This window comes from Parathielavia appendiculata (genome assembly GCF_033297405.1).
Source record: "Parathielavia appendiculata strain CBS 731.68 unplaced genomic scaffold N657scaffold_19, whole genome shotgun sequence".
Taxonomy (NCBI): domain Eukaryota; kingdom Fungi; phylum Ascomycota; class Sordariomycetes; order Sordariales; family Chaetomiaceae; genus Parathielavia; species Parathielavia appendiculata.
The window spans coordinates 6,212-27,627 of record NW_026944238.1 but is presented as its reverse complement, the minus strand read 5'-3'; the positions used below and the strand labels follow the sequence as shown (position 1 = coordinate 27,627).

General features: G+C 53.2%; 7 protein-coding genes across 7 annotated transcripts; 4 read left to right on the top strand and 3 right to left on the bottom strand.

Moving 5' to 3' along the window:
• The first annotated feature begins 114 nt into the window (after nt 1–114).
• N657DRAFT_649392 (uncharacterized protein) lies at nt 115–583 on the top strand. Its single transcript, XM_062793712.1, has one exon. The coding sequence runs from the start codon at nt 156–158 to the stop codon at nt 498–500; it is 345 nt and encodes a 114-aa protein (XP_062643830.1). The 5' UTR covers nt 115–155; the 3' UTR covers nt 501–583.
• A 1,225-nt stretch (nt 584–1,808) lies between these two features.
• N657DRAFT_649391 (DUF1766-domain-containing protein) lies at nt 1,809–4,320 on the top strand. The gene has a single exon (XM_062793711.1). It carries the CDS (start codon nt 1,822–1,824, stop codon nt 4,030–4,032), a length of 2,211 nt encoding a protein of 736 aa, XP_062643829.1. The 5' UTR covers nt 1,809–1,821; the 3' UTR covers nt 4,033–4,320.
• A 1,295-nt stretch (nt 4,321–5,615) lies between these two features.
• N657DRAFT_702533 (uncharacterized protein) lies at nt 5,616–6,248 on the bottom strand. The gene has a single exon (XM_062797363.1). It carries the CDS (start codon nt 5,953–5,955, stop codon nt 5,674–5,676), a length of 282 nt encoding a protein of 93 aa, XP_062643828.1. The 5' UTR covers nt 5,956–6,248; the 3' UTR covers nt 5,616–5,673.
• N657DRAFT_702529 (uncharacterized protein) lies at nt 5,830–6,693 on the bottom strand. The gene has a single exon (XM_062797362.1). The coding sequence runs from the start codon at nt 6,246–6,248 to the stop codon at nt 6,012–6,014; it is 237 nt and encodes a 78-aa protein (XP_062643827.1). The 5' UTR covers nt 6,249–6,693; the 3' UTR covers nt 5,830–6,011.
• Nucleotides 6,694–9,046: 2,353 nt separating this feature from the next.
• On the top strand, nt 9,047–10,030 carry N657DRAFT_580303 (carbon-nitrogen hydrolase; the record flags this gene model as incomplete). The annotated part of the gene is made up of 1 exon (XM_062789449.1): nt 9,047–10,030. One exon carries the CDS (start codon nt 9,047–9,049, stop codon nt 10,028–10,030), a length of 984 nt encoding a protein of 327 aa, XP_062643826.1.
• Nucleotides 10,031–12,447: 2,417 nt separating this feature from the next.
• N657DRAFT_166725 (uncharacterized protein) lies at nt 12,448–14,068 on the bottom strand. Its single transcript, XM_062786055.1, has 2 exons — nt 13,989–14,068; nt 12,448–13,896 (listed from the first exon to the last, which is right to left on the bottom strand). The coding sequence occupies exon 2, from the start codon at nt 13,863–13,865 to the stop codon at nt 12,735–12,737; it is 1,131 nt and encodes a 376-aa protein (XP_062643825.1). The 5' UTR covers nt 13,866–13,896; nt 13,989–14,068; the 3' UTR covers nt 12,448–12,734.
• A 4,710-nt stretch (nt 14,069–18,778) lies between these two features.
• On the top strand, nt 18,779–19,402 carry N657DRAFT_649384 (uncharacterized protein). Its single transcript, XM_062793710.1, has 2 exons — nt 18,779–18,879; nt 19,257–19,402. The coding sequence occupies exons 1-2, from the start codon at nt 18,795–18,797 to the stop codon at nt 19,388–19,390; spliced, it is 219 nt and encodes a 72-aa protein (XP_062643824.1). The 5' UTR covers nt 18,779–18,794; the 3' UTR covers nt 19,391–19,402.
• The last annotated feature ends 2,014 nt before the right edge of the window (nt 19,403–21,416 follow it).

Here is a 21,416-nt window from a genome sequence, read left to right as displayed (position 1 = left end):
GGTTACCCCTCACGTTGCCTGACGCTCAGTTGGGCAGCCATGCATCCAACAGCAGGGCACTTGCAGCTCAGCGTCCGAAGTTCCAGTGCCACGACTTTCCAACACATCAGTACAAGCGCAGGCATTCCTGTAAGTGTTATAGCCTCTTCTCGTGTATGTCTCTCACCAAAGTTAGGACTTTCGATCAAAAAATGGCTTTTATTCCTCAGGTTATCGTCATCATTTTGATTCGTCGATACTCTTCGATCCGGAGAGAAGGCCCCTCTTCTACAGGTGCATCGCCGACATACGCCAGGCCGCTGAGAAGGCCACTCCAACAAGAATACACCGTTTCATCCGTGATTTGCGCGATTCTGACAAGGTGGTTCGGGACTACACCTAGAACATCGACTACCTTGAAGATAGGGTTAGTCTCTCGACCGATGTGCGAAAGGGCCGGGAAGTCGATCTCGTTTCCGTCGACCGTCCCGGTTGAAACGCGTCCACCGAATCGGCCATGAATGGCGACGCCAAGATGATAGCCGAGTCGTCGAATGTATTGTTCTCCATGGATCTCTCCACCGTTTTCGATGTTCCAACTGTCCAGGCACTTTTAGCTGAAATGGGAGTGGCCAAGGAATCGAGACGCTTTCAGGGCTAGAGACTCCTTGCCCAGGCTGCGCTAAGATATATTGTCTCTCAGGTAGGTGTAGCTAACTGATAGTGATTGCATACTACCTTAGAGAACCTTCTGAACGTCCTCTCAAGGAATGATTAGCTAGATAAGGTAATATACTTGTTATGCTCTCTTTGTCCCTTCAGGAACTCTAGGAACGCTGCCTATTCCCTTAGTTCCTGAGAAACACTAGGAACGTGTTGGAAAGCCAACAGCCACGAATGTGCCGCACCGTAGTAATTGGGTACCGAAAAGATGGGCAACCACTCAATTGATGATCGATGTTCCTGTCTGTGTTCTTCCAGAAGTTCCCTGCCTGTTCCTGATCCTGAGAATCCTGGTGCCAAGCCATTAGTCACCCCTGAACTGCCCTCTCTGACCACCTGCCAAATCCAACAGAACGTCCGTTGTTCCTGGTGTTCCCTTGTTCCTTGGAACGTCAATGTCAATCGTCGTTCCCTTCAGTGCTTGGCTAGCTACCTAACCGATTGGTCCTCGGGGCGTCACGCGCCCTGGCTGCAGCCTCGCGGCCGCTCAGGTGCTTGTGCGTGATACGACAATCGTTTCAACCACCATGGCGCCAAGTTTGGCGGAATCCACTCACATTCTGATCCACAACATGATTAGCAGTAAGTTAGAGGGAGAGAATGATGTCAAAGACGAAGAAATCGCTAGTATTGCCAAGTGTTCCACGCGCAGGGGGCATAGCGGGCTTTTGATCAAGGGGTACACATGTAGGTCGACGAGCGACGAAGACGCCTGCCACCGGCGAGAGACGCGGTTGTACGATGAGAAGGGACTGGAGTCGCGAAATGGTTGGTTCAGGAGCTTCGACATAGAGGCGCAGTACGAATATTGGAACCGGTGGCAAAATGCAAGTGGATTTATTGGAGGGAATGTCGGCTTACCGCGCGGCCCGCAGGTGGAAGAGGCAGCCAGCGAGGCTGGCGTCTGCAGGAGGTCCCGTCAAGCCATCCAGCTGAACAACTTTAATTATGCCGCTTCCTGGGGGTTTCTTGCCCTTGACCAAGATGTTCTCTCCAGGTCCAACCTGCCCAGGCGACTCATCATCGATACCTGGTACCAATCATTATTCTCCATATATTTGCGGCGAAGTCAGCCCGAGGGAGCATTGAGCCAGGCCGAGAGGCCAAGTCAAGCCGCAAATGTCGTGGTACCCCGCCAGCCCTGCCCCCTCCCCGGGGCCGGCTCGACCCGTCGTCAGCGCGGCGGCCGTCGCCCAACTCAAAAAGGATCTCGGTCTCCTCAATGGCAAGTGCGGCAGCAGCTCGACCAAACCCTGGCCTTGTAAGTGGGATTCGCCGGCCGCCGCTCCAGGTCTCAACAAGACTAAGGTCGATGGCGAGCTGCTGCCAGCCCTTGTCGGCCTCACGCGGGCTTCCCCGAATCTGCGGCGGAAGCTGAAGGAGCTCGCCCAGACCTGGCATTGCGATCATCACAACAACAAGGACATCCGGGTCGGTCCCCGGGTTGAACTCTGGTTGGCCAGCTTCCCTTCTGGAAATACAACAATGGCAGCAGTAACGCCGCCTGCTTCTGCTGGCGGCAACAGCAAGGCACAGAACCATGAGCCGGTGCTGGTCCTGGCGCAGGTGGGGGTTTTGCTTTCCCCGCCGACCACCCCTCCCAAGAAGAAGAACGTTCATACTCCGGGTGGGAGCGTCACCACCACCAAGGCCACCAAACCTTATCCGACCTTAAGCTTCCCGACCCCCACGAAGTCCCTGACGGTTGGTCCTGCTCCCGCCCTTCCTAGTCCCCCCGCAACACCGTATCATCAGGCCCAAGCGACCACCTCGGGAGCACTTGCTTCGGCGGCGCAAAGAGAAGCCACGGCCGTGCGGCGACTGCGGGCCCGCCTGGGACTCGACAGCCGCTACTGCGGCAGCGGCAAGAAGGATAATCCCGATGGATCGTGTGGCTGTTCTTCAGCGGGTAAAGACGGCGAAATAGACAAGCTTCTGGTGCCCCTGGCGACACTGGAGCTAGCGGACCCGGATCTTGAGGATCTGCTGGACGAGGTCGCCGACAAGTGGCACTGCCATCTTCACGCCTGGGGACACTACAAAGCGGATCGGGTGGCGCGCTGGATGACGTTGTTCCCAGTCTACGACGTTCCTATCATTGCCACAGATGTCTACAAGTCCTCCCGTGGGCTCAGAAAGCTTCTCGGCCTCCGAGCCTGGACGTGCGGCAGCTACATGAAGAAGTGCGAGACAAACCCCGACCCGCTGACGGGGCCTCGCTGTGGGGCGAAGTCGACGCCCTATCGCAAGGGCGATAGGAACAAGGCCGCAGTCGACGAGATCCTCGAGTCGCTGGTCGGTCTCACGCGTGCATCGCCCGGCTTGCGGGCCGAGTTGGTCAAGCTCGCGCGGAAATGGCATTGCGACTCCCACCCGGGGGTCGTCTACGCAGAGGACCGGGCCCGCGAGTGGTTGGCGCTGTTTCCGGGCGGACCTCCGGCCGCAGCAATCACCACTACCGATCCATTTGACGAGGCGCGAACGAAAATAAAGGAGCTGCTGCGCCCGTTATCGTCTCAATGTCCCATGATTGCGGAGAGCACCGGCAAGCGGTGCCAAAAATCCATCGCCGGGAGGAATATGCGCCATTGCGACAACCTGGCCGACGAGATTGCGAGGCTCGCCGTCAACCTGGATGACGCAAAGCTCAAGGTCTCGCTCGAGAACCTCGACCTGCTTGGGCGCTGCGCGGCGCACACCAAACTCGATGCCGCGTGGGTGGCAAAGTGGCTGTCGCAAATCCGCGACATCACGAGGAACCTGCCGCGGGCCGCCGCTCCGGCGGGACCGTCGTCCATGCCCACGCTGCAGTCGGTCAAGGAGTTCGAGCAAGACATTTATAGCAGGTCCACGCCGTCCGGCTACGACGAGTCCCCGCTACGCATTGTCGACCGGTCTGACGAGCCCAGCGACCACGCCTCCATTCGCCAGCGCGTCACAAGCAAGTGGCGGGAGCCCCTAACAAAAGAAGAACAGGCAGTCGAGCGCGGCTTCCTGTACGCGTACACGGTCAAGGAGAATCCCAAGTACGTCAAGATCGGATACACTTCCCGCGATGTGGCTACACGGCACATCGAGTGGCAGACGGCTTGCGACCGGCAGGTGGCGGCCGCGTATCCGCTGGACCCCAAAGATGCGGTGATGGTCCCCTATCCGCGGCGGGCTGAGGCGCTGTGCCACGCGGAGCTCGAGCATTGCCGGGTCCGGGTCGCGTGCGGGCCTTGCCGCGCCCAGCACGAGGAGTGGTTCGAGGTGTCGGGGGAAGTCGCCGTTGATGTCATTCAGAAGTGGACCAAGAGGATGGCGAAGAATCCGTACGGAATGGTTTAATATTTTGTGATTTGACGAACGTGATGGTTTACGGATGAGACTTACGAAGCGGCAATTGGACACAAGGAATCTTCTCTGGATGGAGGACGTCGAGGACTTGGTAGACTTGGAAAAGGGGTTGGGATAACGGTACAGGGAGAAATCGGTGGAAAAGGAAACGGGCTGAGAACCGGGGGATTTCAAGTCATTGCATTTATCGGGATGGGACGCCTCTCACGACAAGATTGCTCGCCGTATCCAAATTCCAATGTCAGGTTATCCAAATTCCAAAGTCAGGTTTCAATTGCTCAACCGGCGTTCCTTTAGCATGCACCAAGGGAACACGGAGTAGTGGCCGGTAGACCAGCGAAAGCAAAAGTTGTGAGCCTGTCAAGGCCAAGAGGGCTCCATCAGCAATTGTAGCATTTCAGCCCGACAGACTACTTCAAAGGCTTACGAACCCGAACCCTCCCGTTTCCTCAGTCCATAGAGTCCACTGTTCTAAGCGTTCTACCTAGACGGCACTAGAACACACCCATGGACACCGAGGGCTCGGAAGGCTCTGCCTACGGGCTATACTCACACAGGCAACATGATCCAGGTCTTGCGCACTGCCTGCAAGCTGTAGACGACTTGCTAACTCTTTCGTAGAATGGGACACCCACAGCCTCTCGCATCGAGAGATTACCTAGACATTATGAGACTCCGAGAGACAACCGATGCGAGAGTCCAAATGACTGGTGAAGGACTAGGCTTGGAGGCAGGGAGGTTCGAGCAGAGGGGAAGACGTGTGCCTCAGCATCGAGGAGGATACCCTGATCTTGACAGGAGCAGTGGAGTGTACTCCACGACTTTCGTTGGGCAGGCTGCCAATCTCTCGCAGCTGAACCCAACTAATCAGGGCGTGGGGGCAGCCGTGGCGGTGGCGGGTAGGTTCGGTAACAGCAACGGCGGTATGGCCAGCGCCGGGTACGGCCTCGTTTCCGTCCGACCGAGTCTTGCATAGCGTCTTGCCGTAGCAAACACGGATTGATTGAAGACCAAGTCCTTCGGTCTAGTAACAAACGGTTCATGTCGGCGCCGGTAGCTGCCAGGTATTCGCGCCTCGTCATTTTGCTGATGCTAACTGCAAGTACCTCTTGACAGTTGTAGCACTGAATTGGACCCTCCCGGGGTGCAAACACAGCTTTATAAGCTGATTCCCTGCCAGGTGAAAGCAGCGTGCATCTAGGAGCCGTTTCGCTTCGCCGCCCTTGGTTTCATAGACAACCATCGAGTTATAAGCTTTGCTAGCATCCTTCCTGCTAAGCCAGGCGATCTTGGTAATGTTGACTTCGTTTTCTCTCTCTAGTGCTTCCGCCGCTCTAGGGAGGATATTCCCCTTTGCATTAAGGACTGCTGTCCGGTTGGAATTATCGATCCTCACTGGGTACAGCTGGTCTCTCAATACACGCACTCCAGGAACTGTGATCTTTTGTGCCGCCTCCTTGACAAGCAGGGCCTCGTCTTTGTCTCTGCAGACCACCCTGACCCGATCTGGGTTTTGAGCCTCCCTCACTATTGCTGCATATCGCTAGTTTTCCCTGTTCTCCTGTTTCCGAATCTCTGTCTCGATCGTCTTTCTGATGTCAGCCACCTGGACCTTTCCCTTCTATCCATCCTTCACTCTGGATGTGTTGATTGTATGAAACAAGGTGTCGGTAAGGTCGGGGACGTTGTGTTCGGTGACGAGAGGGTGTGCAGCCCGCTCGGCTGGCTTGACGGTGGTATGCGGGCGACGTCGGCGTATGATACTCTTATTAGGCTTAGCTGAGCTAAAGCCGTAAAGACCAGGTTGTATACGAGAGCATCGATCTGATCTAGGGCTTGTCTCAGCTCCTCAAAGAGCTGTTGGATCGCGTCGTCGCGTAGCTCGCAAATTATGTTTCGTTGCTCACAGATCATATTTCCTTGCTCGGCAATTATCTCGCACGTCTCGTTTCGCTGTTCGTTGATTGCCTCTAGGAGCGCCTAAAGCGCTGTTTTCCCCGCCTCAGTTGGCCGTTGGCTCCGCTCCCGGTTCCCAATAAACGTGTTCCTTTCGATGCGGCGCTCCGCGTAGTATAAGTTATAGCTCTTCTCGACGTAGTTGCCGCATCCTCAAGTGATTGCATCGCTTCATGTACTTTTGCACTTGGTTTCGGGGCGCGACTCGATCGCTTCGGGGAGAGTAGTTGGTCGGTCACCTCGACCACCATCTAGGGCTCTGCCGCCGCCGCCGCTATCTCGCAGTCCCTCGGCAGGGCGGCTCGACCTTCTTGAAAAGCCACCGTTCCGTTGGGTTAAGCAAACAAGTGAATGAAATAATCTTCTTCTTACATTCTTCACCGTCATAGCTTCAGATCGCGCAATGTAGTAGATATAGTGTCACGAACCAACCATATATCGTAACGGGTCTGATGGACTCGGGGAAACTGCCGATGTACGGTCTGGCCAGGAGGCTGGAGCTGGAGCTCGCAGTCTGATACCCTTTCCTTCGAAGGCCAAGAGGCCTTCCCACTTTGTATTTGCAGGATCGCACACTGACCGTTTCCTTGATTGTCGATATGGGTTTTTCACCCGGCCCACGAGGGCACGGTTTTCCTGTATAGTAAGTTGTTGAAGGTCCGGCACGCCCTAGGGCACAGCGGTGTAGGAATAATAATATATCGTAACGGGTGGGTCAGCCGCCGCCAATCATAAGGCGCAAGGTGCCGGGAAGGCCGAGTGCCACATGCAAGACGGATCACCGGGACCTGGTCGGAACTGGTGAGTGCGGTGAGCCACCAGGATCATTAACAAAGAACTGATGACAAAGGGGTCAGTCAAGTATATTTAGCTAGCGAGTCACTCGTTCTGGAGGACTCCGGGAGTTCTCCAGTAAGCAATGCAATCAGTTGTCTCGACTACTGTGTGAACACTTGCTTGTACACTTGTTGTGAACCTTTTGGCTTCACCGAACCTCACCCCGTTGTCAAGTTAAACCTTCAGGAGTCCTTCTCAGTGGTAGGGGACAGAGATGCGTCACAAGTGCGGTAAGTGCGAAGTGCGGTAGGTGTTTACTTCCTATACTACCTGTTGCTTGCAGTGCCGGGCAACTGTTGTGATGTGTGATGTATCTCTGTGGTGGAAAAGACCCTGCACCAAGTGTGGGCGGCACTACTGGGCGGTACGCAGGATGTGGGGCCACTCCGGGGTCACAACACTAACCTTCATACTCCGTCGCGTACGGTATACAAGATATTGAAGCCCGAAACAGGGCTTCGAACTGCATGTATCTGCGTTGCTAGAAATTGTTCCGGTGGGTTGGAAACTGTGTGGCTAGGGGTGGTTGGTGCGGGGTGGGCTAACCGCCTCCAACATCTCGATCGACACAGCCTTGTCAAATCCACCCACATCTGCCGCCCAAGCAGCGGCCCAAGCAGCTGATGCAGCCCAACAAGCAAGCATATGGTAGACAAAGAAGCCCCAGCAGGCCTTTCTTTCTCTCTTCCCTCTCTATCTCTTGCTGTTGTAACGGGCTGGGCCCGGTGCGAGCCTCGGCGACTCTCGGCAAATACCAAGACCCCTGATGAGGCTATTCCCACTCGCCCCACAGCACACCGAACCTTCTAGCAACGCGCTCAGACCAGCGCGCCTACGAGGATAAGTATGCTTGCGAGCTACCAGAGTCTGTCGTCTCTCCTTTTCTTCTCCAAGTTCAGTGTACTCGTAGAGTCGTCATCAGCTAGTTGCAATATACTGCCTGAGACCGTTACAGGCGAGGCATCGAGTATAAGCCAGGGCACTGCGAAAGGCTCGCTGGGCTGCTGGAAAGCCAATTCTGCAGCCAATTCCGTGGCACGGTCGTCATAGAGGGCTTTCCACTCTTCTAGATGCTCCAAAACGAATTCTACGCCAGTCATGAGCTCCCACAAGTGCCCATGGCTGCCGCTGGGGGCATGTCCCTGTGTTCTCATCGTGAGGCTGTAGATCGGCTCAAGGACGTGTTGGATATCGTTTAAGAAGCCTCCAATCGTCAGTGGTCAAATGATCCTGACGAGGTAGCTGTGACGAGGGCAGTGCCAAGTTCAAGGCTCAACAAGTAGGCGCGAATCTCTGCTTGCTTCTCCCAAGCTCGCTTGATCATCAGATACGTCGAATTTCACCGCGTCGCGTTGTTCTGCCTTAGTTCAAGCTCCTTGGAGGATGCCTCTGAAAAGATGAAGTCCTCAGCGTCCTCAGGGTCATCACACTCTTGGGCGATGTTCCGGAAAGCCTCACTGCGTTGCGGTGAGGCTCTGATAAACTTGACGATGTTGTGAAGCTTTCCGATTGGCCCCTTGCGCCGCCAATGCTCGAGGCCCTCTTGGTACTGGCCAAGATCATCGTAGAAGTCAGACTGAATCTCTAAAGCATCGCTCTCTTCGCCGAAAAGGAAGGTCTTCGCAACTAGATTCAGAATGTGACCGAAGCATCGGATCCGTCGTGCCTTGACATCGTCGTTATCCATCTGGGGTATAAACCGAGGGAAGAAAGACCGTAGACAAACGTCGTTATCTGCCGTTTTTTACGTCGCCTCAGAGAAGCCCTCCCACGGCCGTGTGCTCTCACCGTTCGGCTCTGACCCTTTCTTTCGCCCTACACTTACTTGGTATGCACCTCCCTGGCAAAGCAGCCTGTAGCGCGGTGCCCAGCACCCGCCACAAGGGCAGAGTCTGCGATGTTAGGCAATAATACTCAGAATGAGAAAATCGTAGGTATTTTGCTCCACTAGCCGTACCGCGTTGGAGCGTCCGCAAGCATATGGACTGATTTTTGTGCATCCTGTGGGTTGCCGACTATGGAGTTGAACTAATGCATGTAACGTTGCCTGTGCAACGCCCTTTGAAGCACATAGCTGGCTCAACATAGTAAGCTGCCCGTCACTCCAGGCTCGATATCATGCCTCTATATTACAGGTACTGTATCTGATCCAATCTTGAATGATAAGCGTTGAACTTGTCTTGCCACCAATTCGCACACGCTACCGCGCAACATGTCGGACCTACAGATAGCCTCGATCCAGTTTGAGAATGCATCAGGCGACAAAGACTTCAACTTAGCTGCCATCCGGCGGCTGACAGCCCAGGCAGCCCAGCAGGGCTGCAGAGTGGTCGCCTTCCACGAGTGCTCCGTCACTGGTTACACTTTCGCCAGCCGACTTTCCAGAGACGAACTCTTGCAGGTTGCTGAACCCGTACCAAGAGGTCCGAGTGTCCAGTCCTTGATACAGATTGCCCGGGAGAACAATGTCGCCCTGCTTGCCGGCTTGTTCGAGCGCGACGAGGACGACAATATCTACAACACGTATGTTTGCGTCGAGGGGACTCGAGGTCTCGTGGCCAAGTTTCGCAAGCTGCATCCGTTCATCAACGCCCACCTATCTCCTGGCAACGAGTATGTCGTCTTTGATGTGTTCGGCTGGAAGTGCGGCATCCTGATCTGCTACGACAACAATGTGGTGGAGAATGTACGAGCCACAACCCTCCTCGGCGCCGAGATCCTCTTCGCACCGCACGTCACCATGTGCACGCCTTCGACGCGGCCAGGCGCCGGATTCGTCGACCCGTCTCTGTGGCACAACAGGGCGAGGGACCCGACAACGCTGAGGGCCGAGTTTAATTGCCTGAAAGGCCGCGGGTGGTTGGTCAAGTGGCTCCCAGCCAGGGCCTATGATAATGCCATCTACGTCGTCTTCAGCAACCCCATCGGTATGGATGACGATCAGCTCAAGAACGGGTGCTCGATGGTTCTCGACCCGTTTGGCGATATCATTGCCGAGTGCTGCAACCTCGGCGAGGACATGGCAGTGGCTTTGTGCACAAGGGACAAACTGGAACTCGCCGGGGGGTGGCGGTACCGCACAGCACGGAGGCCGGAGCTCTACCGGGACATTATTGGACAGACCCATGCTTCGGAACTAAATGTAGCATGGATGAAGAAGTGTGAAGGCGACAATGTCACCGGCGAGGGCTCGTAGTTGGTTAGTCCCCGTAATACTCAGGTGCAGAGGGCTCTTTATGACTTACAATGAGATATGGCGAATGATCCTTCATCAAGATATTTGACTTACCAGGAACGCTGGTGCGGCGTAGCGCAAAAGAGTCTGGAACGTGGCTGGAGCTGCGGCATGGATGCACTACGAAACAGGTCGCGTGACAGAGAACCCCCCTGACGGTGGACGATGTTTGCGTTGAGTAGGCCGTAGTCGATATACAGACGCAGGTTATCTGATCTTTGGAAACGGAGAAGATGAGGTCGCCATCGGGGTTATACCAGCAGAAGAAAGGGACTGGGTCAGAATACCGTCGTTATCGTCGTGAAGATCGAGGGCGACAAACGTAATCTGGGTCAGGGCACGTTCGTGGCCCGCCAACAGGAACGGCTCTATTCTACCGGGGTATGCGGTTGTTCACTGGGGTCGCTTGAGGGGAGGGGCATCGAAGGGGTTTAAAGGTGTCGTGTCTACATAGCGTGAGTGACGTGCAGGATCACAAAGCACCGGATCGTCTTTTACAAGCTATCGCAGGGGCGGTCTTCTTTCACAAGCGTTGCTTTTGCCGGGGATGGATCTGGAAGTAATCAACGCGTTGGCCAACGTCGCCGGATGAGACTAGCTACACCTCTCCTCACACTCAACTTGGAAGCCGACTTTGCTGAATGCTGATTGAGGAGTACCTCAACGCAACCATTGGATTACGGAGTCAGGGGGCATTTTCTCCAGTCTGAGAATGCACCCCAACGCACTCGACGAGTGCACAACAGACTTACCTTTACTTTGAGCATTTTTGGCGAGAAATCAAACACATCTAACATGTCTGGACGATGGGCGGAGAAGGTATCTCGGAGTCTGATAGCGCCTCCGCACTCGCCCCGGGAAGTCTGTCTGCGTCCCAAAGCAGTTGATTTCGCTCCGTGCCATGCTACAATAGCGATACCTGGTATCTTCTGATCTTCGTTGTTGTTCAAAGTAAGGGGTGATTTCTTGTCCTTAGAACGACTAGTTTCAGACCCCTTTGAGTAGAAAAGTGAAAATTTGAATGCAAAATATTTGGACCGATCTCTGTGTTGTGACGGATGATTACTATGACGCCAAGCTCACCGATGGCAAACACCAAGACCTTCCACGGCTGATCTCTCGTGTGACACGATGCGCCGGGGCGCACAAATGGCAACAGCCGGCAAGGACCTGAGGTTGATCCGGGTCGGTCGACTGCATTTCTCGGAATAAGAAACTAGACGGGAGCATCGCTAATGACGTTAGGCTGGATGGAAGGATGTGTTGGAACCTGCAGGGCGACGACCGCTGAGATATGCGCTGGAAGAAGCTATCCCCAGTCAAAGCAGTGGATTGAATTTTTAAGGTGGTAAAAGTGATTGATTGACCAAGCTGTTGATGGGCATGGGAGAGGACTAAGTATGTAAGGAAGAGGGGTTGCAGTGCTGGCACCAATCAACCACCGAGGTCCGTTGAATGCAGCCATCAAGGCGGCTTCGTTCCGACAGGTTCTACTGAACCGTCGTCGTCATCATCGAGCAGCGCGCGAAGAGGCGGCGGCAAGGCTAGGTTTACTGAACTAATTTTTGGGAAGTACGATCAGACTACTTTGCGGCAGCTTGATGATTTCATTACCGGCTTTCAGAAGTTTAGGATTCGGTAGTCGTAGTGGAGGAATCGGGCGCCAATGGTTCAGTCGAGTTCGGGGGTTGTATCATGGTTTCATCACCGAGTCCGCTGTGCCGGTGTTACATTCGGTCAGGATCCGAACTCAGGTCCAAGAGGTTTGATAATTGAGCTGGTCCTTCCAAGAGACAGCGTCCCTCTTCGGGTCTCGTTGAGAACGAAGGGTTAGCCTCCCATCTCCACTCTGAAACTCCGATATTGGCTGATGATCACCGAATCCATTCATCCTGCTTCTGCATCTGCAAATGCACTCTGGTTGCGAGTACATGCGTCCTCATCAAACTTTAGCTTAGACCCGATACGGATTAGTCTTGGCGGCAGGTGAAAGGGAAGAGAGAGATTGTTATGAAGATTACTATGCTCTCCGTTGCTGCGTTTTGGATATCGGGTGACTAAGATGCAATTACGGATCTCATGTCCAGTACCTTAAGGCAGCAATAACAATCAGGCACCTAAGGTAGGTACTAAGGTAAACTAGACGGATGCCCCTTTCTAAATAGTTGACCACTAACAAACATTAGAGAAACTCTATAAAAACATGCAAAGACGGCTTGAGCGCTCCGTGCCGCTGCATAAGAATTGAAAACGGGAGGTTGTCTAGGTATCTATAACAATCGCGCAGGCATACAAAGGGATATACTTTAATCAAATTCGAATGAGGTTCCAGTTATAGTCATGCCTATGTTTGTCTGAGACGAACCGGCCTGGTTTTTGGCGGGCGTCAGCATCATCTTAGTTGATTGTAAATGCCGAAGCAGAGGGAAACACTCACCTAGAAATTTATCGCTGCTCCTTGGATTGTTGCTCTCCTGGACCCTCACTGCGGAGTGTGGACGAGCTTCTGCCTCAACTCATCGTTTGACAGAGTATCAGTATCCTCCGATGGGAGACAAAGCCCATGAAGGTTGCTGGTGGCCTGCGGGGTTGGGGTGGCACCGTTCTGTGGTCCATTCAAGTTCACCGAAGATCCCATTGGATCATGGAAGCCCGGTAGGCATACTTAGGCTGACAGGTTCATCAGCGGTGGGTCCGGCCCAGAACTCGGAAGAGAGATCGTCCAATACATCCAGGCAGGATCTGTCGTTACCCAGTCCACTGGCGCAGTCTCGGTGTCGATGGGCTGTATCGTCTGCTCCTGCCAGGTGAAATCTGGGCCAATTAGGTCCCGATCGACCTCACCGGCAATATCAGGTACGAGGGCGGTAGACTCCATGTCCCCAAAGCCGTGCTGCATTCTGCCGGGACTGAAGTTGTCTGTGAGCATATCATCCACGGACTCCTCTTGCGCCGGCCAGCCGGGCCAGCATGCGCCGATGACTCGAGCAGAGTTGTTTTGGGTCGCCGGGGGACACGAAGGGGTTGGAACAATGCTCTGAGCTGAAGCGGCCGTCGAGACAGCAGACCAAGACGGAGTAGAATTCCATGCAGTCTTCGAAGGCGTGGAAGTAAAAGTCGAAGCAGGGACGGATGGGATACGAGTGTCTCGGACGGCCTGAACTTGAAAGTAGGCGGATGCTCCTTCCGAGCCTGAGGGTGGTCTCCATGTTGGTGCAGCATCGGCAGACACAAAGGCTTGGTAGAGAATCCCGGCTTTGTTCGGCTTTCCCAATCTCGGTCCTCGGTTCGGACAGAGATCGCTTTCGCGCAGGTGAGCCCGCAGAGCCGTCCTGGTGTGGAAGACTTGGTAGCATCTGACGCACAGAGCTGGTCCCGAATGCTCCTGTCGATATTCATCGAGCTCCTCGTCAGACCAGTCCGCAATTCTATTGCACTTGCGGCATTTGGACGCTGTGTCGGGAGCAGAGGTCCCGTCGTACCAGGCACACTGAACCAAGTACTTCCTCTGGTCTGCCCCCTTGCTTGCGCTCTGTCCGGCTTCTTTGCCAGTCGTTTCCCCTACGTTGTGGTGGGGTGCGGAGCGAATAATGCCATGTTCCCGGGTGAGATGCTGTATGACATGGGAGATTGCTTTGTGTTTCGTCTGGCAGGACTTTCGAGTTCCTGAGGCGTCTTGGTTGGGTTTGGATAGTCGAATGGGACAGTATGGCCAGAGTGATTCGAACTGGTCGTGGGATAGATGCAGTGACGACGGCAGTCGGTCATTGGTGCCATCTCTGAAACCGGGCATCATGGATAGGTAAGGGACAGTAGCGATGGTATCTCTGCGTGGGTAGCTTTCACAATTAGTTCACGCAACAAATGGTTAGCATAGAAAGGGGCAAAATATCAACCTGAGACATACTCGTGGTCGCACCTTTTTGCTCCAGCGTGGATGTCAAGAGTGGTACTCGTGGCTCAAATCGCGAGGTTGTGCTGGCACAGTCTGCGTCTAAGGCGTCGAGTACAACTCCGGAACACACGAACGTATGATAACGGAATCGGCATCCGGCTTCCTCGACAGATCTCGCAGGCGAGATGGTGCAGGAACAAACGAGCGAGGACATGGTCAATGTTGTTGCATAATCGTCCGAGCTGCTTTTATAGAATCGGATTGAACCTTTCCCACAGTGCAGTGACTGACGAACATAATACCTTGACCAGCCAGCCCGTTCAGAAAAGAATTTCTGGATTCGTGACACCTCGTCAGTTAGCCTGGGACCTTGGTTCGCACATTTCAGCCCATTCCAGCAGTGCAGCCAATGACGGTGCTGCGCTAGACTGACGCCCCCCGTCAACCGGCTACCTTCCGCCCTGAGCTTTTTGGCGGGATGCAGCCCGTGGCATCCGCAGGTATGCCATCCTTGTCTGCCAACGACACCTAGGAGACACAAAAAGATCGTTGTCATTGACTCGGACTCCCATATTGTGTAGGCGCCTCGGACCAAACATCAATCATCAAGAGTCAACAGGACTCCCTGCAGGCTGTGAGTTTGGCATCCCCATGCAGCCTTCGTTCGCTGTCTCCCGATTCCGCTCATTTCTCGGAGAGTACTCGTTGGTATTGTCTTTTGTACCGGTATGCACGGCTCAACTTGAATAACAGCAACAAGAGGTATCTTAAGCGTTCCGTATCCGTACATGCAATAAACTTGATATCGCATTTCGATAACTTCCAAGGATGAAAGTTTTGCTTCCTCATTCTTCTCGTCCAAAGCAACCATGAAAAAATTCTTCATCTAGCCAGCCGTCCATCCTATCTCTGCTCCCGCCCGGAAATGTCTCTTGTTGCACCCACTAGTGCAGCACCGGTTTCGGTTGATGCAAGACAAAAACATGCCTTTCGAGTGTTGTTCCTATCACAGTCCCCGCCCGCATCATCTTGCATGCCGTACCTGAGCGCCTAGAATCAACATTAACCTAAGGGGACACTTACCGAATTCGGTTACCTTGGGTTTGCCGTGTTGCCAGATCCAGCCACTCGGCGTGCCATCATGGCGTAGACGCTCGCCAGATCTCTCTATCTTGGTCGTCGCGGAGAAAGTTCTTGTAACGGGCTTGGCCCGTAAAGGCCTCGGCAAACTCTCGGCCAAGACTCGAGATTCGGTGGACTTCCATCTTGTTCGATATCGGCGCACAGGCCAAGGATGTGGAGGATAAGACGGCAGGTATCTTGCATAGTGTTTCACTCTTTTTCTTCTTCTCTCTCCATTCGAGACAAACTCGTAGAGTCGTCACCAGCTAGTTGCAATATACTCCTGGGACCGTTACAGTTCTACGCCGAGGACCGTGTAGTTAGGGACAGGTCAGGCTTTTGGCGACTTACACGATGGGATACAATCTAGTCTCAATTCTTGCCCGGGTCTTTCCAATTCTTTACTGACCAGTGAAGGGTGCGAATCGGCGTGAGGTCGGGCCAAGCTTCGGGTCGGGTTTCAATCCTGCTGGCTGCTCTGTACCTGACACCAAAAAGAGTTTCCGGCTGCCAGATTGCCATTGATGAATACGAAGGACACTGGGTTGGTCTGGGACAGGTTCGATAGCCATGTTCCCTCCAAGTGAAAACCTTCAATAGCCACATGGTCTCTAAAATCCGGAAAGTTGAAGAGCCTACTGGTCTTCAGTCGACGGAGTTGCGAGACTTTGTATTAAACAAGGTTTTGAGTCGACGTTCAGTCGAAGCCGGGTGGCAACTACGCTGCCCCAGCATTAATAATCAATACCATGAAATGCACTCTCAGTTTTCCAGCCGTACTTGAAAGCACGTTTCTAACATCGTCGCATATACTTCTGCATGCCTCAAGGTACCTGCATCTTTCACGAGGAGTGAGCTGCAGGGCGACGAATCTCGGTACATGCCACCTCGATTTCAAAAACCAAAATCGCCCGTCGGACGCCTGTGATTTTGCTGGCATTTTACTTTAAGCCTGAGGCTTTTTGCATTGGCGAATGAAAGGAATTCCCTTAGCATTCTCCGCGAGACCCGTAAAGCTGCATGATAAGGGGGATTCCCTCGTCATTCCATCGTGTGAAGTAAAGAGGTGAACACGAGTAGCTTGACCGGGAACGATACATCGACGCCGTCTGTTGCGCAACTTCAATAGGTGCGGTGTTCGCCATGCAGGCCAGATCTTCCCACCCCTGGTTAAGTCACTTGGATGTTTCCGTGTGCACTTACGATCTCCCAGAGGGCTCTCTATCGCTGACCTGATCCATCCAGCCACACCACTACCCACACGATTCAGAGCCCTCGGTGTAACGGTCCCAGGAGTATTTTGCAACTAGCTGGTGACGACTCTACGAGTTTGTCTCGAATGGAGAGAGAAGAAGAAAAGAGAGAACTAGATGACAGGAAGAGAGGGCAGCTCTTATATGCTCCGGAACACACAGACACTGCCTGCTTCAGGATGACGTTATGATGATACCACGGCCGAGGGTTGCCGAGGCCATCATGGGCTCAGCCCATCACACTCGGATCTTACTCGTGACGACCGTATCCGCATCCGCCTTACACGATTTCGCCCACACATCCTGGAAAATCGCATCACGCACTCCATATACGATCCGGCAAAATCGAGTGGGGCTTGCAAAGGCCCAGTAACCCCCCCAAAAAAGAAGCGAAGGAAAGGGGCCATTCGCACACCACAACGGGAGCGGTTACGGCATTGGTTAGAGACTAACGATAACCGTTTTACCCCATTATATCAGCTCCCTTACCGAGTACCTCCAAAAAGGCTATGGTGAAACGGCCTTTATGCGCTGCAGTTCGGGACCTTGGGGGGTTCCTTTATCCGGCCAAAAAAAATCTATCTTACCGAGTAAGATCGGGCACGTCGTGTTCAGTGGCGCCGAGAACAGCTACGACTACGGCCTCGGCCAGAAGACTGGGAGAAGGTCCTCTTTTCTGACGAGACCTGGGCGATCAACGACCCAATGTGAAAGAGAGGGGTCTTGATGGACAGGACAGATGATCTCAGCCGATATGCACTGAAGAAAAGGAAGCCGAAAGGGTGGATGTTCTGGAGTTCGTTTGCCGGCCGGTTGAAAGGACCGTTCTTTGTGTGGGAGAAGGAGTATGGAGGTATCTGTGCCCGACAACTGTATCCAGTTCATCTTCCGTCGGTTAACCGGTTCAACCACAAACATAACGGCATCGTGTTCCAACAGAATAATGGTCCAGCACACAAGCCACGTATCACCAAGGCTAGGCTTCGAGAACTAGGGATCGTGATCCTACAATGGCCACCAAAAAGCCCAAATCTTGCACCTATTGAGAACATCTGGCCGTGGTTAAACGATTGGATTGAGTGCCAGCCAGGTGATATTCAGGACCGCGATCTTCCACAATTACGCAGGCGTCTAGTAGAGGGCTGGGGGGACTATACCAGAGGATGGCTACTACGGCTAGACATACGATGCCGAGGAGGCTCCAGCTATGCATTGAAAACGATGGGCGGACAATAAAATACTGATGCAATAGGATGCAACTCGCGACCGATTATGATTATTTCGGAGTGGCGTCGCTTTTTGAGGAGCATGGGTGTTTCTGAGTTTCCTGCGTTTCTCATACTGGGTCTTTCGGGTTTCTGAGAGAAGAGGATGGAATCATGAATACCCATCTGGCTCTAAGTAGCTACAAATCTGTATATTAGGTCGAATGCCGTCCTGGGATTGAATCCCAAGTATTTTCCTATAAAGAATGCTAGAAAAGTGACTTAAGGTTTGAAATCTGTGATGACTGGCATCCTGGCTGGTGATCTGGCCGGCACCCTAGTTGGCACCCTGACTCCCCCTTTGTAAAAAAAGGCACTCGAAAAATCAGCTTTCTCCCCACACACCCCACTTTGACACCCATGCTGCTATCATCTGCACCAGGCGAATGCATCGCGAAAATGAGCCGCCAATTGCACTATTCTACACCAAAGAAGTCAGGTATTCGCGGTACGATTGCATATCTCGAATCTCGTCTAATCCCGGACTTCAAGAGCGAGGTTTTCCGCTTCCACGGGGCCAGTTGCCGGTCCGGCTGGCGCGCGCTAGCCGAACCAGAAGACCGGTCTTTCCACTTAACTTTTCCCGAGGACGGAAGAAGAAGATCTCAGACCAAGACCTTGCTACAATAGAGCGTTTCATCGAGAATAACGGCTTCAATGGCTGTACGATACGATATACGGGACTACCAGCGGCTGCCGGTCTTGACATCGATATCACAAAGCTACAGTACGCCGTACGGTCAAGGACATCAACTCCAGTTTCTGTATCGCCTGCGAGAAGAAATATATTTCGCCGAGGCTAAAGGAGCGGCTGGCCGAGTACGCGAGGGTCATTATAGAAAATTCCCGAAAAAGACTGGCGGCCCATCCGTTTCTCTGACGAATGTCAATTTGGATATAACCCCCAAGGCAAGGCCTACGTCCTCTGAAGGCCTTGGGAGCGGCACTGTCTCGATTATTTACTCGAAAAGGAAGAACCTATTGAGAAGGATCGGAAACGTCTACATTGCTGGGCAGCAGTTGGGTACGACGTCAAATCCGACTTGATCTGGTACGACAGCGGCGCTTCCAACGGCAAGATGACACTCTAGTGTAACCGACACCCAATTATCGAGCCTATAGTTGGTATTTGGCTCTAAGAGGGTTAGTATGTTGTTCTCGAGGAGGATAATGATGTCACGGCCCCCACCATGAGCCCTACACTTAGGCAATTGGCGGGCGAGACACTGTGGATTTCATGGCGCAGCGACATGACTCGCAGCAGAGAGAGGATATCTGTGACGAATCTCAAAGCCCCTACTTCTGAAAGGGACTCCTGAAGGTTATAGCTTTGACAACGGGGTGAGGTTCGGTGAAGCCAAAGGGTTCACAACAAGCAATGTCCAAAGGTACTGACAATCTTGCACTTAAGATGCTTACTGGAGAACTCCCAGAGTCCTCCAGAACGAGTGACTATATACTTGGTAGAGCCTTCATGATCGCCCATGATCGCAGCCTACCAAGAGCTATCCTTGATCGCCTTGGGTAGCCAGCTACCCAAGTCTACCCTTGATCGCCCGGCCCCCACGGCTACCGTGTGGGCCTCGTGCGGTTCCTGCAGTTCTGCCTTGTGCCCCACTGGGCCTGTACATATGGTTGGTTCGTGACAATATCTGGAGAGCAGGAGACTCAGATTGGAACTTGGAACTTCCTTCTCTCAAGGATCAGTCAGTTGGTTAGTGGTGCACGCACAATACAGTCGTCTTGCCTGCTGCCTGTTGAAGATTCGGTGCATCTTCCTTGGTGAGCTTGTGTGTGTCACCTTACAAATGACTCTGGGTATGTGCACTTCCAAGAACAACATCGTACGTACGTGGAAGGAAACGAACGGCTTACAGTCCTTTTTCAATTGTTCTCCATCCACAGACTTTACGCCTATAGAAAAGGCATAGCAAGGGCCTAAGCAATATGTGAAACGAAGGCCTTGTTGGGATATGAAATCGTCAAGGAGCTTGCTGAAGAAGGCTGGGCTGCGGTTAAGCAAGACTCTATCAATGCCTGGGTCGACAAGATCCCTCGGATCTTCAAAGATTGCTTGGAATTAGATGAGGCTATGACTGGTAAGTAGTTTGCAATTGGAATCATTTAATTTGGCTGCGTTTTGGTGGTGACCTACATCTTTAGGTCTGGTTGGTTGCGTTTTGGTGTGCCCTTTTTTTCTTTGCAAGGAGGGTGCCTGGTTTGTCGCATTTGAAACCACCGCGGAGGTGTACACGTCTCGGGGACTTCGCTCACCCTAAGCCAAATACAGCAAGAGATCTGCACATGTGTGGTATGTGTGGTACAGCCGAGACCACACAATTTCTGATTATTGCGTGCAAAGAGTCAGTGCGGGATACGGGCCCCCTTGGTTTTCAATGACCATCTGCAGCCGTTGGGGCATTGAGTACGCAAGCCTGCGAAGGAATTCAGGAGGCACGGCATCCCAAGCCTCTTGAACAACTTGCTTAAGCCTCGCACACGAAAGACCCTGAATATCATAGAGTTCCTTGATCCCGTTTCTCATCCAAGCCCACATACTTTCAATAGGGCTGAAATTTGGGCTTCAAGCTGGCCATTCAAGAACGTCAATTCCAAGCACTGCAAGAAGTCTCTTGGTTGATGGGGCTGAGTGGGAGGCAGCATTATCTTGTTGGAAAACCACGCCCCCATTTTCCTCGCAAAATGTATGGACCGAAGGGATAATAAACTGCTGATACTTCTCAGCAGTCATACCGCGTACTCTTTCTCCCAGAAAAATGAAGGAGCTTTGAGCCCTCCCGCCAAAGACCCCCAAAACATCCAGCCATGGGGTTTGGTTCAAATTAGCGCCCAGGTCTCTGGATCCTCTGTATCGTGGATGGTAATCCATTGCTTCCACATTGGGCTGTTGGTGGCTCACGTTTCGTCGAAATGAGCACTCGTTCCCAGTCCTCAAGACGAGGACGCAATTACAATTGCTCATATGCGAAAGCAAGGCGACTTGCCTTGAAACGATCGATTCGCCGTGGTCGTATGATCGTTGTATAGCCGATGGACCGTAATGCAGTCGTGATGGCATACTCTCCGTAGAGCTCGAAACCAGCTATGGGATACCGTAAATCAGGCCATGGAAGCTTGCGGTGGAGAGGGTCAGCACTGAGGAATTCGATAAGGGCGTTTTTTTCGGGGCTCTTGAGGACAGGCTTGCGGCCACAGAGGTTCTTCTGTGGGGTGAGAAGCCCAGTCACGGCATCTTGCACTTGATTGACAGTCTTGCCAATGGCATGAGCTATTTTCGAGTATTCCCACTTGCAGTGCTTGCGCAAGGCCCGGATTTCTATCCTTTCGTCGCGCGTAAGAGGTCTTGAATGGCGTAAGCCCCGAAGGACTGGGCCGAGAGTCCGGAATTGGGCCTGTGTTTGAAAACGGTAAAATCGCTGGACTGTAGGCGAGGCATAAAGATCTTGGTTGTGGTTGTTCAGGGCGCTGATTTGCATCGCTTGTTTGAATACGGTCGACTTGCCCGTGGCTAGCCGCAGTCGAACCTTAAATGTAATTTCCCAGAAACTACGAACCACGATGCTTCAGGAACAGCCAGACCGGGCTTGGTCTCTTTCTTTAGCCCCGGGCCATCATGGGCTCAGCCCATCCACACAGGCTGGCATTGGCCAAACAACGACAGGGGAGAGTTCTCCCCGAAAGCGTAGGCAAATTCTCAAAGGCTCTGGACGTAGCACTTCCTGGCAAGCACACTCGCGATCTCTACGACAAGTTGAAACGAAAAGAGGCCTGTATCTTGGCACAACTCCGAA

Coding starts and splice junctions, on each gene's coding strand:
- N657DRAFT_649392 (XM_062793712.1), top strand. CDS start 156: ATGTCTCTCACCAAAGTTAGGACTTTCGATCAAAAAATGGCTTTTATT.
- N657DRAFT_649391 (XM_062793711.1), top strand. CDS start 1,822: ATGTCGTGGTACCCCGCCAGCCCTGCCCCCTCCCCGGGGCCGGCTCGA.
- N657DRAFT_702533 (XM_062797363.1), bottom strand. CDS start 5,955: ATGATCTGTGAGCAACGAAACATAATTTGCGAGCTACGCGACGACGCG.
- N657DRAFT_702529 (XM_062797362.1), bottom strand. CDS start 6,248: ATGGTGGTCGAGGTGACCGACCAACTACTCTCCCCGAAGCGATCGAGT.
- N657DRAFT_166725 (XM_062786055.1), bottom strand. CDS start 13,865: ATGATGCCCGGTTTCAGAGATGGCACCAATGACCGACTGCCGTCGTCA.
- N657DRAFT_649384 (XM_062793710.1), top strand. CDS start 18,795: ATGAGCCCTACACTTAGGCAATTGGCGGGCGAGACACTGTGGATTTCA. Junction 18,880..19,256: donor TCGCAGCAGAGAGAGGATAT/CTGTGACGAATC, acceptor TCGTGACAATAT/CTGGAGAGCAGGAGACTCAG.